The 17005-nt window shown below is 49.2% G+C and overlaps 1 protein-coding gene across 1 annotated transcript; it reads right to left on the bottom strand.

Moving 5' to 3' along the window:
• Positions 1-1062: 1062 nt before the first annotated feature.
• On the bottom strand, positions 1063-5094 carry GPR162 (G protein-coupled receptor 162). Its single transcript, XM_013958158.2, has 4 exons — positions 3855-5094; positions 2838-3027; positions 2111-2262; positions 1063-1942 (listed from the first exon to the last, which is right to left on the bottom strand). The coding sequence occupies exons 1-4, from the start codon at positions 4692-4694 to the stop codon at positions 1415-1417; spliced, it is 1710 nt and encodes a 569-aa protein (XP_013813612.1). The 5' UTR covers positions 4695-5094; the 3' UTR covers positions 1063-1414.
• Positions 5095-17005: the final 11911 nt, after the last annotated feature.

The raw sequence follows: 17005 nt of genomic DNA, 5'->3' as shown, positions 1-17005 counted from the left end.
GCTTGGCTAAGTCTCTGCCCCCATGTCTCTCCTCACGAGCAGATCCTACTGCATCAACTGGGACCTGCCATGACTGTAGGGGTACCTAGATCAACCCAATGCAGGTCCTTTGTAAGCCAGCTGAGGCTGACCTCTTTGTCTGATGCGATTCATTGTCCAGGTAGCCACCAAGTACCAGCCAAAGCTAAACCTTCCTTTAGTACATGTGAACTAGACCCTTCCAACAAAGAAGCCATTTAAGGGGTTATGATTAATTTATCCAAATGCATACAGGATATGATCTATACTTTCAAAGTTTATAGACTAAGTTCCATCACGTGGAAAAGCTCCTTGGAGGTGAAGAACTATATCTTTTCCACAGTTCCTCTGATGCAGCTACTCCCTTAACTCATGGTTGAAACTACAACCAGTGTCTGGAAGGAAAATGATCATCTTCCATAAACCAGCATGGTACGTCCCTTCTGAGATCTCTGCACAAAGTGAAAAACTGCTTCAGATATCATAGTTCCCAGCTTTGATGAAATTGGCAGATTTGGGGCCTTGCATGCACAAACTTCTATCAGGTCTTCCAAGCTGGCCTTATATCTGGGTGAGATGCTCGGACCATTCTGTTTCATGAAGAGTTTGCACTGGAATCAACAGATCACACCGGTGAAAGAAGACTTTTTTGGGTCAGGATCTTGCTTGAGAGAACTTAATTGTTTCAAGCATAGGGTTGCCTCAAAGCAATGCTTTTTGTTGAGTGATAGTAGAAATCACAGAGGCCACTCCCGTTTAGCTGTAGGTAGCCTGAGCCTCTCCTGAGATGGAGAGGAAAACTTTTCACCCAGTCTCCCATGATGACTCCTCAATATAGGCTCTGCTCCTGTCCCTGGGCTGTTAAGTATCTGCTGCCTCCCAGATGCACTGACAAGGAAAGGGAGAGAGAGAGGCAGGGAAGGAGCCTTGCACACTGTATTTCCCTTCCAGAAGCTTGAGAAGTTTCATTAAACATTAAGGCAATCACTTAGTTTCTATGGAAACAAAATTATTACTAATATATTATTTTAAAAAGACACACAATTGACACTCCAAATATAGAATTTTAATACCATCCTGTGCCTGCCTTGTCTCTTAGGGCAGAGCTAATGTGAGGGTGGAGTTCACAAAGGGATGGGACTGGCAAGGGTGTCAAATGGCTGTCGCAGTGGCGGTTGTGTTTATAACCTGAGAGCAGGCGCAGACTGTCCACATCCGTAGCACTCTGTTCTGCAGCTCTGTCATGCTTTTCCCCCCACGACTGTGAGGTGCCTTGTTTCCTGCCTGCTGGTGAGAAAGACAAGAATGTAAATTAGTAATTGGGTCCCAGGACAAGGGAACATTTGAATTTTTATTTAAAAATCTTGATGGCACTGAATGTTTTTGATGCTGTCTCTCATAGTTTGGGATCCTGGAAGGTTTGAGCCTCAGAGGCCTCAAGGGTCCGTTCATGTGGCGCCTGCTCTCCATCCTGCAGATGCCAGGCTTCGTTGCCAGCCAGCGAGCAGCGCCGTGGCCAGCCAGTGTTCTCCTCCTCTCTGCTGCCGAGTGAGAGGCGGCGATCGCGGTGTGATGTGAGCAGGAGACAGGAGTGCCGTGGGCTGCAGGCTGGGGTGGGTTGTGGCGTCTCATCAATGAATGTGGTGATCTCATCTCGGAAGAAGCAGGCACTGGAGCTGGATCCCCGGGGCGCCAGCCCCCCTTCCAAAAACTGCCGGAGGGTTGTCAGCTCATCTTCTGGGGGCCGCCGGTGGTGCTGGTAGCCATGCAACTGAGGAGGCAAGAAGCCAGGGCCTCCGGGCTTGCGGGGGGTGGAGATGCGGATATCATCAGATGAAGACCACTTGTGTAGGAAGGATGGAGTGGTCCGGTGGGAGGAGAAGATGTTAGTCTCATCATGTGACATTCTCCGGGAGATGGGGACCTGGAAACAGGAGAAGGAGGCAGGTGATGGAAGGCTTGAGAAGAGAAAGAACAGAGGAGGCGTAGCTGAGGCCTTCTGAGAGAAGAGAGTCAATAGGACACAAAGATATGGGAAACCAAGAGAGAAGGAAGTGGGTTGTGGGGCTGCCCCTGCTACCCTTCAGCTCACCTGGAGATAATGCACCTTGTCCTGGGGCAACAACATGTGATGCATGGGTAGCAGCTTGATGTCCCGGGAGTTCCGCTTCACAGCTGCAGCACCATTTGCATCAAATCTCACTTTGCAGATCCTGCCATCACCATAATCCTCACACACACCATCTGTTGGCAAAGGGGAGAACAGCAGGAAACATTTCTCCGCTAGAAGATGAGCATTATCAGGGCACCTAGACACCATCGTAATTCTTGTCTGATTTTTGCCGCCCTACTCGCAGCCCTCTGGACTTGCCTTTGACTAAGGACCTCTTCTTTCTGCTTCCAGCAGGGCTAAAAGACACAGGAGATTCCCTGTTTCTCCTGTCTCACTTTTAAATCTCTCACCACCACAATTTGGGTGGGCCTTTGGATCAGCGGGTCAGGCTAAGGGCTGGTGTGTCATTTTCATTGTGGTTTGATGGCTATACACCACCTCTGTTCTCACACCTACTGTGAAGCTGTTGCACTAATTTTTCCTGGATGCTAGTCAGTCCTTAAGGCGGCATATGAGTGGCAAAGCTTTCTCCAGAATAAATTTTCTTATGGTTGCCAACTCCAAGCTTTAATATGAATACCATCTAGACCCCCACAACATCTCTCCCAATGCCACTAGGTCCTTTTCTCAAGGCACTCTCTCCTCTGTGGTTTTTAAGGGACAGCATTTGTGAAGAAACATGGCTGTGGGGTGGTGAGGGGCTTACCATCATCTCCGTCTTCCTCAGACATGATAGCCACACACTGCTCCCACACAGTGCGGAGGTCAGCTCGGTAGCGCTCGCAGGACCAGATGAAGGAGGGGAGCAGCAGGGTCTGCACCATGGAGCACCAGAGCACAGCCAGAACCATCCAGGTGGGGGCTGTATCATAGCGCAGGCTAAAAAAGCTCACAACCTTTGAGATGGGAGAGAAAATCAAGGCCATGAAAGAGGAAAAAGACAGAAGTGGGGATCAAGGGAGAAAGAGACCATAAGCCAATTCTGTAGTAGCATGTAATCTATTAGTAAAGGATTCTTTAAGTAATTACCCCATGCCCCTTTTTAAAAATTGTTCCTACAGTGTTGTCCCAGGTTTGCTGGAGTGTATTCTGAGCTGTCATCTCTAACATGAGACCTGGTGTTAGCATCCCCTCTTCCCGGTGCTCATTATGAGCTGGAGCTAAATAGGTGCTAACAAAAGACACAGTGATTGAAAAATGGTGACTAAGCCTCTGTTCCCTTAATGGTTCCCTTTGCGAACTTCCTCAGCTCTTCAGTGTTCAGAAAATCAACCAGTCAGCCAAAACATGAATGCTGACTATGAACATACAAGCAGAAGGAAAAAGAAAACTGACAGCAACAGCTTTTAAAGCTGGTGTATCAGTTCTCTAGAAGCAAATCAGAGAAATCAAATTCTCATCATTTTTAGATATGTAGATCACCCTGTAAGTATGCAGAATAATTTCCTCTCCAGTCTCCTCTTAGCCACTTTTAACTTTCACAGTGTTTTTAGCTGTGTGGTGTGTATTCCCCAGGTTTAGACTTGTCTTAAGAAAAGGTTCCTGCAGAGAATAAGAGAATTACTGCAATCTTTTTAAACTGGCCTTCAGAACTACAGAGGTTCAGATGAGGCAACTCTGTTGTCGGCAGACAGAAGACAGAGTTTCTTCTCTAAACTCAAAACAGACAGAAATCTAGTTTAACTGTGACTCTGTGAAGGGAAAGGGAAAGCTCACTGCTTACCAAGATAGGCACCCCAGTGAGTATGTCATACAGGAAGACAATAGCGCTGATGAGGTTGGTCATCTGCAAGGAGGTCTTGGCTGACTCAGAGCCATCCAGTGAAGACCTCCTTTTGCCTCGCACATCCTCCACTACAATGGCCGGCACATTGAAAGGGTTGTGTGCTGAGGAAGAACAGGAGGATGACGCTTCCTCTGCCCGCTGATGGCGGCACTGCCGGCGTCTTCTGTGTGCCCACAGGGTCTGGTAGAAAGTGATACCCACACACACCAAGCCCATGACGATTCCTCCAAGGAGCAGGAGGCTGAAGCAGACACCAAAGCCCAGCCCTATCTTGCTGACAATGAACTGGCAGCCACGGGCATAGTAGCGCTCACCATTGTTGTGCCAGCCAATGGAGGGCAGGGTTGAGAGGATGAATGATACCATCCAGATACCCATGACTGCATGCAGAGCCTGCTTCTTGGCATTGCTCAGCCGATAGTTGACTGGCCATCTCACCATCCACATCCGGTGGTAGGAGAGTGAGGCCACTGTGAAGCAGGTGGCCAGAGCCAGGGTGTAGTACGTGGAGACAAAGACCTTGCAGATGCTCTCGTTCCAGTCATAGTCAGAGGACTCACGCCGCAGCTGCACCACAGCGTAGGTGGTGAGGGGCACTGCTGCCATAAGGATGTGGGTCCCAGCAAGGAAGCATAGTAGCAGCTCCAGGGGCTTGTGTTTCTGTTGCTTGGCTGTGATGCTGAGAATAATCCAGGAGTTGGCCAAAAGGGCTAACATCCCACATGCTAGCCACCACAGCGAATTGTTATGCAAGGTGGACTCTGATGAGTCCCCCATGCTGCCACTCCCACTAGGCCGCACCCTGTCCCCGTTGCTGGGATTTTGTAAGAGGGTAAAAGGGACTCCACATGGGGGTAACCACGTCTCTCCTCATCTGCTGCTGCTATGATGCAAGGTTTATATACACTGGAGGGGGTCCTCAAGGCATTGTCATCAGGTGCTAGGCAGGGAGGCAAGAACAGCCTGCCACTCTGTCTTTCAGGCCACCCTTTCCCTCTTGTTTGCTTGTATTTTTTTCACTTGTTCTATCCCTTCCACCTTGTTCTCTTTCTTTTCCTTTCTTCCACTCTTTTTCATGAACACTTGTCAGCGCTTCTTCCCTCACTCTCTTGCACTCTTTTTTTTTCCTCCCCATCTATTTTATCCCCCTCCTCCACTCTCCCCCCAAAGAAAAAGCTCTCCTTACTTCATGTGCCTCCCAGGCACTTTCTGTCTCTGGGACCACCTTCTCCTGGGACTTGTGAAGGCCAGAGGCAAACAGGGACTGCCAGGACTCCAGACAGTTTGGTAGTAGCAGCTGCCTGGTGCCCAGCGTCCTAGTGAATGAGGAGCTGGCAAAGAGATTTAGAGAAGATGGGAGGCAGGAGAAAGGTCCTGGGGAAATGGTGAGGGTGGCACATACACAGTGTGTAATCCCTCACTCACCAAGTGCCATGCTCTTGGCCAGGCAGAGATTCCTGCCAAGACTGTCAGAGAACTGTCAGCAGAGAGTGTTGGGTGGGGAGAAGATGCAGAGAGTTCCCTATCCAAGAGCCCATGGCACCCTCACTACATTGTCCTTTTTGCTGTCCTCCAGGGCCCAGTCTGCTCCTTCCAGCTTCCCCGCACAGCACAGGGCAGAGCTGGCAAACAAAAACGTGATGGGGAGGAGGGGAAGATCCTTTTCAAAGGTTCCCTTGGAGATTCAGAGCATGAGGTTCACTGTAGAAGACAGAAGAGAGAAAAAGTAATTTAAGATCATTCTATCTCCCCAGATCTTTCTCTCTTCTTGCCCACACAAACACATTGTCATGATTTAGGCTGTGCAGAGCTCTCCCTGTGTCTTTCAGAGAAAAGAAGAGCCAGATTTGTGCCAGACCCTACACAACTCTGTTTGGATGCTGGTACACAGCACTCCTTCTAGCATTCCTAAGCCACCCTGGGCTCCCTGCTGTTCCAGCCTCAAGCTCCCCACCTAAAGCTTTAATAATGCCATTTTCTTAATTGAGGCCTCATCTGCATCGTTCCCTGCCATTATGGTCCTGTGCTTGCTGCATACCTGTACTGACATTCCTCGCTCCTGCTGTACCGCATCCTCAGCTACGCCAGTCTTTGCATCTCAGGATTTCTGTGCTGGTGCTCTGGATTTTAACCTGCCTTTTTTGCCTTGTCCCATCTTTGGGCATGCTCCACCACTCTGGCAATACATTTAAATCCAGATGCACCCATAGCCTTTAAGCACAAGCCTTATGGCTCTGTACCTAACTCATCTAGTGCATTTCTGCTAGGCATCTCTGATCTCCAGACGCACCACAGTTAGAAACTCAACAAGACTGCTAATCTAGTCCTGGGACTATTTGGGATTAGTCTACTCATCTTTGCCAGCGACCATCAGTCCTATCAACCCAGTCCCCCTCTCCTGCCTTCATCTATAGGGTATATCCGAATAGTATATTCCAGGAAGGTACAAACCTCTTGATCTGAACAAACGCAAACTTAATCTTTCTGTGAAAGAAATGGTGTCCCCCCAGTCTGAGCTAATGGCTCTCCATTCCCACTCCTCCCTGCTTTCTAGTTCTCTGTATTTTCTCACCCTCTCTGTAACCACCTGAGGCTTTTCCTCCTGTTTCTCTCTTCTTGGAGCAGTTTGTCATGATTGGATTGAAAAGGCCCCTGGTCTGCCCTGGTTAAGCTTTATTTTCCCCCAATACCATCACACTTGCAGTTAGACCTGTGGCCTCTGGAGACAGTCAGGAAGCTAGCAAGCCCTGATAATCCAGGGGGACCGAATTTTCTTGCAGCCTCTCCTGCTGCCGCCTTTCCCACCCAGCTTGTTCCGGCGGCCCACACTGTTCCCTAGAGGAGGCAGGAGCCCTGCCGTGCCTGCTAGCCTTGGGGCCCGACTTTGCTCCCTGCTGCGGTCCCCCAGCTCCCAGGCACAGCAGAGCTGTGAGTCTGGTGCAGGACAGCCAGGTCTGAGAAATCTCTCCTCACCTCGCCCCACTCCCTCACCGAGACCCCCACCACTCCTCCCCCTGGCTGGGAAGTGTGACCTGAACTGCAGGGAGATGAAAAACTCCTGGGACTGGTGACTCAGGGAAAGGCAAAGGCTGGGGGTCTGAGGGGAGGATGGCCCAGAAAAATTGGAAGGAAGAGCTGGAGGGAATCGGAGCGGCCGAGGTGGGGCTAAGGGGCCGCCCGGGGCGAGGCAGTCGCGCAGGGCTGTTGCCGGCAGCCTCCCGCTTTGTCCCCCGCCCGGCAGCCGGGAGGGCACGGCCGGGAGGCGCCGCCGCGGCTGCTGCGGAGCGGCGGCGGGAGCCCGGCCCGGGGGGCAGAGGCAGCGGAGCAGGGCCGAGGGGCAGCGCCCGGGGCGGGGGGCGCCGGCCAGGGGCAGCGCGCCGCGCCTGGCCGCGCCTGGCCGGGCGGCCATAGCGGCGCCGGGAGCCGCAGGGACCCATCTTACCTCTCGCTGGAGCCCGCGCTGCCATGGCGACGGGAGCATCGCGGCGCCTGTGCGCGCCTCTGCCCGGCTGCGCCCCCCCGGCCCGGCCCGGCCGCGGGGACGCCACAGGCAGCGGCCGCGGCCCCGCGCTCCGGCCACCGCCAGGCGGGGCGACGGCGAGGGGCCGAGGGGCGGGCAGCGCCGGCGGGGGACGGCGGCGGGCAGCGCCGGGCCGAGCAGCCAGGGGGCGGGCCGGGCGCCGCCGTCCCGGCCCCTCCTGCCTCCCGGCCCCGGCGGCGGGTCCCTGCGGGGGCAGGGGGGAAGTCGTGTGTGTGTGTGTCGGGGGCGGGCGGCAAGGCCGGGGAAGGCGTGTGTGTGTGCGCGTGTGTGTGTGTGCGCCGGGGGCGGGCGGCAAGGCCGGGGAAGGCGTGCGTGCGTGCGTGTGTGTGTGTGTGTGTGTGTCGGGGCCGGGCGGCAAGGCCGGGGGAAGGCCGGGGGAAGGCGTGGGGGGGGGGGGGCCTGTGGCTTTGGCTGTGTGCATGCTTTATGTGCCGCTCTCTGACCTCCCTGGGCTGCAGCTCGGCTCCCAGGGCAGCTGAAGCCCAGCTGCCACCAGCGCCCATAGGCTTTCCCTCATATAGACTGGATTTGTCCTTTCTCCCCATATCGCGAGACCAGTTTGGAGACCCCAAAGGACAAAACGTTGGGTCTGAGCAGGCAGAAGCTGCCCGGCCACCATTCCCAAAGCAAGAGGGTTGTGAGGGTATAAGAGGATGTTGGGAGGATGGATGCTGACCTAACGGGAAAGCAGAGGGGCTAGTGCCAACAGAGGGGACCAGAAGGTGAGCCTGGAGAGCATGGGCCTGAACATGTACATCTGCTGCCCTGGCTGAGCCAGTGCTTGTAGAGCTGACTCAGTTGGCTCAGCTGTTGTGATGTCTTCTTCCATCGCCAGCTAGCAGCATGGTCCCCAACCAAGGGAAGGAGAAGGGAAAGAAGGAGAGAGTGAGAGTAGTGCTCAGAGGAAAATCTCAGTCGTGTCAGAAGGGTAAAGCTCCCCCTTCAGTTGTGTGACCTCAGTGGGGACAATCCAGGCTAGAAAGTTTTCACAAGACAATGGACATCTCCATTTCCTTAGTCACTGTTTTGTTACCAAGGTGCAGGCACCAACACCTGTCTCACCCTTGTTTTATTCAGGAACTGACCTCTCCTGAAATCTCTACACCCTTTTTCTCTGCCAGAAGTGGGGTGGGATGGGAGTCCATGTTTCTGGACACTTACAGTGCAGCTGCATTAGCACTTTAGTTTGAATCAGGACCACATGAACAGTTCAGGCAAAAGGAACCTGCAAGATATGCACTTAATGTGCTCCAAGAATTAATGGGAGTTCATCTTTGCTTTGGGCTACAGACTGTCTGAAGTAAGCTGCCAAAACATCTTCCGTGCAGCCACTGAGTCCTCAGCATCAGCTGTTTTGCTATACAGATCCGCTCCTACTGCACCACCCTGGCTGCTAATGTAGACATAATGCTAGGGATCCAGGTTTTCCTCAGTTTTGTCACCCCCTTTGACAGGGCATAATTCCCACATCACTATAAATAACATCTGAGGTGATCCCAAGTGCCACAGGTGCCAAGGAATTTCATCCAAGTTTGTGTGGCCAGCAGCAAGGGATGCTGTGTGAGAAAGCTGACTTTCTGCTCTGCTGGAGGCATTTCTGCCTCTCAGACCCAGGGGCAGCAGAGGAGGCAGTTTCACAGATGGAAAGGGATATGCTCTGAGATAAGACCTGTTTGCATTGTATTAGCAGTTGTGATTGGGGCCTGTTTTAGAGACAGGAAGTAGAATCAAGAACCATTCAAATAAAAAAAGTTTTGTGTCAGATAGACATGAAGGCCTATTTTTGAGGAAGGTGAGTGGCTACATGCTGCTGTGCTCTGGTTATTCTTTGGCATGCAGGAATTGCCAAGATGGGACAGCCCCATGGTTATCCATCTCAGTGTCCAGCCTAGCAGTGGCAGGAATGGGAGAGACTTGAGAACAAGGAACAATTATAGAGTAACCTGCTCCCCACAATCATTTCTTTTCAACTCTTGTCATTTGTGGGAGGTTTATGTCTTGAAGTGAGAAGGTCTATATCCATAAATGTAAACATTTGTGCAGCTCCAATTGTGTCATTTATATGAATTACTTAATGTGATAACTTGCACATTACCATCTGCTTGTGATTCAGAAGTTGAGTCTCCTTTGTGTGAGTTGTTAGCCTGCCTGCGTGGGTGAATAAATCCTTTTGTTATCTCTGGGAAGCAGCAAACCAAGCTTCCGGTACTTTCTGCCCTGCCTGTCTGCCTCAGCTCCACTCAGGTAGTGACATCCTGTCTCTCAGTATCCCTTCACGGTTTGGGCTACACCCGACAGCAAATGGTGAGTAGAGCTGGATGAGGACATGTCTTTCTATCTCAAGGGGGCTTCTTGTATTTTAGAATGTGACTGGGTTCTTAGTTTGAATGAAATTGCAAAACTGCAAATTTACCATGAAGAGGGATGGACCCTGTGGTAAGGAGAAGAGCATTTAGCCTAGGGCTGTCAAACTCCCATGCAGATGCTATTCTATCCATCCATCTTACCTGTATGGATTTTGAAGACTTTCTTTATTTATCTGAGATTTCCATACTCCTGGTTTCACCAGTTTTGGTAAGCAGTGGGACACAACTGCATATGTGCTGTATGTTGAAAGTGCACATACAAAGGAGCTCCAATGCTTTCACCAAGGGCTGACTTAGATCTCTGGAAATCCTAAAGCATCATGGTGCAGGGTTCCCTGTGTGTCCAGGAAGTCCAGGACTCCTGGAAAGCACCAGTTTTCCTGAGCACACACCATACAGTGCATGCTCACTGTAAATGTCTGGGCCTTTTCAGAGCTAAGTAAGGATGCCCCAGACTTGAAGATCCTGCACATCCTGGTGTCTTCTGCTCCAAGGCAATCTGACAGGTGTCAGAGGCCCATAGTAACTCTGGAAGCACAGACTCCCTAGCTCCTCGAGGTGAGCTGTCAAAGCACCAAGCAGGAAATCAAGCAACTCTCAAATTCAGCTTTGTCAAAATCATATCATCTCCATGGTTCATTTCGGCAAATGTGTATGTTGTAATGAAAATAAGTTTTACCAGTGTAGGCTTTGACCAGCTCTGAATTTGTGATACAGGAGCTAGAAGCGAGACCCTCAGACTCATTTCCTAGAAGTACCCACAGATACATACCAGCTGGGAGTGATTTTTAACCCCTAAAGAGCCAGGCCAGACTGACCAGTTTTCTGTCTTCCAAAGGCTCAGTAGCTCACGAGAGTGTCCTAAGGCATCCAGGCCCCAAATAACACCAGTGTTACAATGTCAGGGTAAAAACTGTTTTCTGGAAAAGTTCATTGCTTAAAATGTGCTCTTTCTGGACAGCAGTACTGCAGATTTGGGCAAATGCTTCAAAAGCAGGTGCCCCATATTCTTAAAGATCTCATTAACTGAAAAACAAACACCAAAATCATAAAAGCAAAAGCATTAACAGAATATCCAAACTCACTTCTAAATATAGGGCCCTGGTATGTTTGCAGCTCCTAACTCAGGGCCCAGACAGTGACAATGGAACGTTTCACATGTGTTTTTCACAGATCATGGATGCAATGAAATCTGTGCTCTTAGAGCCCCACCATGTACTCTGTGTGTGTCTTACATAATTTCTTGTGATGCTACACTGGTATGCTTGCTAGGTCTCCTGGCATCCTTTCTGGCTCTTTGAGCAGGGTTTGGTTAATGGATAACAATAATCCAGCCAAGCAGTTACATTAGCGTATTCGTTCAGAAAAGACAGAGTGACTGCAATGTAGATTTATCGTACCGAAGCCTTAGGTTCTATTTCTAGCACTGTATGAAAAGATTTAGTGAGATTTCTCAGGTAATTTATCTGCAAAATGGGCAAGTGATAATAGTTCATCTCAGGGCACAGAAGACCTTGGCTAATACTGGTCATGAGCTGCATAGAAATATTAATGGCTTGCAATGTAAAAACTAGGATTCAGACTTGCAGATGCTTGTTTACAGCCCACTATGTTTTTCCTTAGGAAGCTGGGCACTTTCTAAAAGACTTTTTCCTCTCACATACATAATCATTTTTATATGATATATTTCTTGAGAAAAGGAAGTACCAAGATAGGATTATCAAATGTGTGGTTGTTATCAAGCTGCATGACATTTGGCAGATGTGTATATTCTTTTGCTCTTCCAACCCTTCTACATGCCTGATGTAATGATTTGTGTGTTCTTCTCTTCTGTATATTACTGATCCCTTTTCCATTCCTTCTGCACTTCTGGTCTCAGTGATATTCTGGGGACAGTGAGTCCCAGACTGTACAGGATGTAAAAATGTCCTTTCAGAATTTAATTGTGCTACTTTTCAAAATTGTTGAACACTTGTTTGTTCTCATCCACAGAAAGTATAAATAAGAGCTCTTGAATCATTAATTTAGGAACCTGCAATATCTGAAGGGAGCTGAAATGATTTCTTTACTTTGCATCTGTTAACACAGAATTACATCATTCATATGACTACCTGTTCCCCTAGCTTGTCTAGGTATGTTTGAGATTTCTCAAGATCAGATCGACCTTTTTTGTTCAGAAATGGGCTGTGATTTCAGGAGGGCCAGCCTTCAGGAGTGCTACCTCTGACATGCTGGATACAGCAGGCTTCTGCCAGGGGAGCTCTCTCAAGCGTCCCCTGTGGTTCCAGTTGGTGTGGTCACCCCTTCAGAGCTGTGGCCCTCACAGAGCCAGCATCACTGTGATTGCTGTTCATCTGAAGGACTTCACCTCCTCCCAGCCACTTCAGAGTGTAGTTGCAAGCTCCAAGAAGGAACTTCCCAACCCCAGCATCTGAAGTGGACAATTTGACATCAGCCAGTTAGTGCTGAAGAACTGAGGAGCTGGTGTTTCTCCTCCCTTTCCTTTTGATTCCCAGTAGGCAGTCTCTGCCACCATGCCTTATTCTGCTATTTTCTAATTCTCCAAATCTGGAAGACTTTGGCACCTCTAAGGTTCAGCCAAGCTGGCTACAAAACAAGCAGGAGGAGAGCCAAAGAGTGTTTTAGAGGGGATTCTGGGGAAGGATGCTGACATGCGTGAGGAAGCTGCAGTGGCAAAGGCAGCCCGCTGTGATTTGGAGGTACTACTCAGATGTGAGTGCACTAACAAATCCCAATGGCTCTCCTAGCAAGAATACACTTGAGAATACACTAAGAAAAGAACCAGTCCAGAGCTGAGCAGCTGCAAGGATCTCATGCTCCTACTACACCCTCACCTTTGAGAAGGGCAGCTCGAGGCTACTCACTCTCTGCAGCTGAATTTGGCTGAGGAGCCACTAAAATGAACAGTGACACTGAAAACTGTTCATTTTTTCCCTGAGATAAAGAGAAATGTAAAGAGGCTCAGGCATCCATCTTCTTCCCTTCTAGACTTTGGGAATGTGGAAGGAAACACACAGGGTCATTTGGCTCTGAACGCTGAGGGATGCGAATGCTTTGCTGCAGAGCCTGCAGGGAGCACAAGTCATGTGAGCTGCCTCAGCAGATCAGGGCTGACAGACTCCACCAAATCACAGCTTCACATTGCAGTCAAAGGGCAGCAATACACTAGGAAGAAGGAAACTTGAGAAGGCAAGGCTAGGGACTGGGGTTATTTCAGTCCATATGTTTCTAGTTCAGCAGAACTGCATAGGGCAGTATATTCATAGCTGTGTCAAAGCTCCTTTCTCTGCTGGAGCAAGCTAGTCTGTGTGTCCTGACAGGGGATCATAGATTGGAGACAGATCCAAAGGATTGAAGTGTGTGGATGGTCATGCTTTTTCCCTTCTGCAGCCCAGAAATGTGGGGAACAGCAGTATCAGAAAGATCAACACAGAATCACAGAATCACAGAATGGTTGAGGTTGGAAGGGACCTCTGGAGATCATCTAGTCCAACCCCCCTGCTCAAGCAGGGTCACCTAGAGCACATTGCACAGGACTGCATCCAGGCGTGTTTGGAATATCTCCAGAGAAGGAGACTCCACAACCTCTCTGGGCAACCTGTTCCAGTGCTCTGTCACCCTCACAGTGAAAAAGTATTTCCTCATGTTCAGATGGAACTGTCTGTGTTTCAGTTTGTACCCGTTGCCTCATGTCCTGTTGCTGGGCACCACTGAAAAGAGTCTGACCCCATCCTCTTGACATCCTCCCTTCAGATATTTGTAGACATTGATAAGATCCCCTCTCAGTCTTCTCTTCTCCAGGCTAAACAGGCCCAGCTCTCTCAGCCTTTCCTCATAGGAGGGATCCTATGATCCAGTCCCCTAATCACTTTCATAGCCCTCCGCTGGACTCTCTCCAGTAGTTCCATGTCTCTCTTGTACTGGGGAGCCCAGAACTGGACAAAAACACATTAGGGAAAACTAACATTTCTCAGCTTTTTCTAAACTATGGGTTTTCATGGCTGTTCCCACAACACTGCACAGTGCTCTGGCTGCTGTTGTCATTTTGTAAATGCTACCAGGTATGCCCTTCTGGGTCCTGCCATAATCTCAGGTCATCAGCTCTGTTGAGCTGTCCTCACTTGATAAAATATGTCTATCATTGTTTTGTTGCGTTGTAGGGTTGTATCTGACTGGAGTTTGTATTGGGCAGAGGCACCATCCTATTGCCTCGTGTAGATATACTCTTTTCACACCTAGGAAAGGGAGCACTCCCCTACGCCTTCTGAGAAGGATCAGGATACATGCAAGACAGCCTGTAAAGCCCTTGAATACCACAAGGAAGGGACCACACAAAAGTGGTCTGATAGGGCCACTTGGCATCTCATCTCTAAAAACGTATTTTAAATGCCTTGTAGCAGCGCTGCTGCCACAATGATACGGCATAGGCTGCGAAGAGAGACTGTTGTGTCAGAAGGGGAACATTTTGTTGCATACAATAACCCAGGACTGCTGAAGATGGTATTGCAAGCCATCCCAGCTGGGGACTCATCAGGCACCTCTGCATTGACACTCATGATTTTCCTTGCAAGTTTGCTCTCATCTGGTTTGAACTGTCTTTCTTCCACCTCCCCACTGCCTTGCAGCCCACACTGAAGCTGTTAATATTGCACTTGGATACAGCTCTCTGCAAAACCCATCTAGGACTCAGTATGTGGATGTTTCTTCTCTCTGTCAGGGCAGTTTGTAAATCTAGGGAACAAAGCAGATTGTCTTGTGAAAAGATACAGAAAGGACAGAAGCCAGAAAAAGATTTTATAAGACTGGAGCTGGGAGTGGGCTGTGCTTGCAAGTGAGTTTCAAATGGGGACAGAATAGGGCTGGAGTCATGACTGCTGACGTCCTGAGCCCTACTGAGCAGTTTGCAGCATTGAGGAAGGCTTTTCACTTTTGAGAGACCAAAAAACCCATCCACATTGGAGAACTGGAAGCTGTGCATGTACCAGCCCAGCTGTGCATGTGCAGACACTCCAGTGGCACCACCAAATCCATGGTAAAGCCCACCAATCCACATGGAAACTCATAAGGGAGGATTCTGTGCTGGTAGTGTGAGTGGCGACTTTGCAGTGTTTTGAAGATCAGTTCTAACTATGATTAGAGACCCAGCCTTTGGCCACTTGCAGGGACTTTGTGTGCCTCTTCCAGCATTTTGGTACATGAGTGCAGAACTTGGCACTGAGATTGCTGAGCTCAGGACAGCATATGCACACAGTGCCACTCCTCACTGCATGGGACAACCAGTCTGGGAGACAGCACTGCTGCCTGTTAGTGTGAGATCAGGGTTGTGCTGAGACAGATGTGCTGCTTGCTGTTTTAGTGCAGGTGCAGTCAGCTCTGTCATACAGTATAGACACTTCCATGCTCTTGTATCTACTGAGCTGTCCCAAGTGCAGGTTTTCTTTGCTATTCATGCATTTAATCCCACACAGGCCAGGCTTGAGGTGTCCACAGGCATTTAAGACCTCTGCTGGAGGCCAGGTAGGTCCTATTAGCTTAGTGTTTCTTTGTCAAAAAAGTCAAGGCTTGTTTTTTAGGTACAGAGGTCTTTGGTTCAGCTGCCAGAGTCTCAGGTGAGCATTCGAGTTGCTGAAGATGGCTGCAGTGCTGGAGGAGTTTATAATGTTTGCTCACCCAGTGGAATAATCCCTCTGCTCTGGACATCTGTATGAGTGGAAAGCAAGAGCAGACTCATAAATGGCCTTGTGTACTCTAGCAGTTATATAAGGAAAAGGGTCTGGACAGCAGGCATAGGGGTTGGTTTTGATACAGGGAAATATTCCAAGCGCTTTGGCATAATCATTATATTGAACACCACTAACACTATGCTTATTTCCTCCGTACAGCTCCCAAGCATAAGCTTCAGTTGACTTCTTAAATCCTGATGCTGTCCCCTTTGGCAGACTGATGGGTCTTGATTAACTCCCAAGCTATGCTAGGAATTCAGGGACAGGACATGAGCAGAAAGAGTGACTGTATACACATGGATTTGGACTAAGGTTTTTCCAAAATTAATGTAGTTTTGTATTCACAGGCACAAACTATGGGAATGAAAATATTATTAGGAATGACATTGGGAAGGAAAATGACATCATCACTCCTTTTTGAGTGCAGATGATCACAAAGGAACAGGCATCCCACTGGTGGTGGCTACACAAAGGCTGGCCCACACGTGCTGCCACAGCTGTGCAGGGCTGCATCTGCAGTCCAGGAGTGAGCAGTGTTTGTGGCATGTTTCAACAAGTGAGGGTGAAAGGTTTCCTCCAGTTTGCAGGTGTTATCTCTACCCTTGTTGCCACCTGGTATATTTACTGTCAATAACTATGCAATGCTGACATGACCGTTACAGAGAAAAAACCCCTCCTTCCACACCACACATCCTTCAAGGGGGTCATTGCCATCAAAAGCTATTTCCACAGTGCAGTGTCTCTTTTTGCCTCTCCTCAGCAAACCCGGAGTAAATGAGCAAACCTAAACTACAGTAAGTGACAGCTAAAGTTGCGTAGGACCTTAAAGCCTTTATAACCCATCTCTAGCAGAAAGTAGAAGAATAATTTACGTAAGCACAAGACTTCTGTGTACATATTTTAACAGTATTTTTCTTTCAGGACGTTCTGACATCTTTGCAAAATACTTTTACTTCTCTCCTAAATTCCCTGGACTTTTCACTCTCTCTTCCATTTCTCTCAGCCAACAAAGAGCTGCCATTCTCAATGGAGTTCTCAAAAGCATCTGTTCTGTGCAATTTGCTGACTTACATAGACCAAAGCTGTCTTGTTCTGCTAGGAAACTTCTTTGTCACACTTTTCCCAAACTTACTCTCTAGATAAACATTCACAACTTCTTCGGGCTCTGATTTAATTCTGCCTTTCCTGAAGTCATCGGTTTCCTGAACTGTTTTCCCAGCAAAATGAGTCCTGGATATTCCTATTGCTTGTGCTGTTTTTACCTGTGCATTGGTTTGTTCTGTGGAAATCTGTGACTAGGGGGCATGGAAGAGATGACAGCTGGAGGTGTTGGGAGGAGTGAGGACCACCGGCTGGAGAACAGGGCTGGGGAAGAGAGTGCAGTAGGGTTCACACTGCTATGGAAAGGCCAATGAAGATAGGTAGGTTTCATGGACA

Source organism: Apteryx mantelli, chromosome 1 (assembly GCF_036417845.1).
Source record: "Apteryx mantelli isolate bAptMan1 chromosome 1, bAptMan1.hap1, whole genome shotgun sequence".
Classification (NCBI taxonomy): domain Eukaryota; kingdom Metazoa; phylum Chordata; class Aves; order Apterygiformes; family Apterygidae; genus Apteryx; species Apteryx mantelli.
The sequence above is the reverse complement of the archived record's forward strand: the minus strand, read 5'-3'. Positions and strand labels throughout refer to the sequence as shown.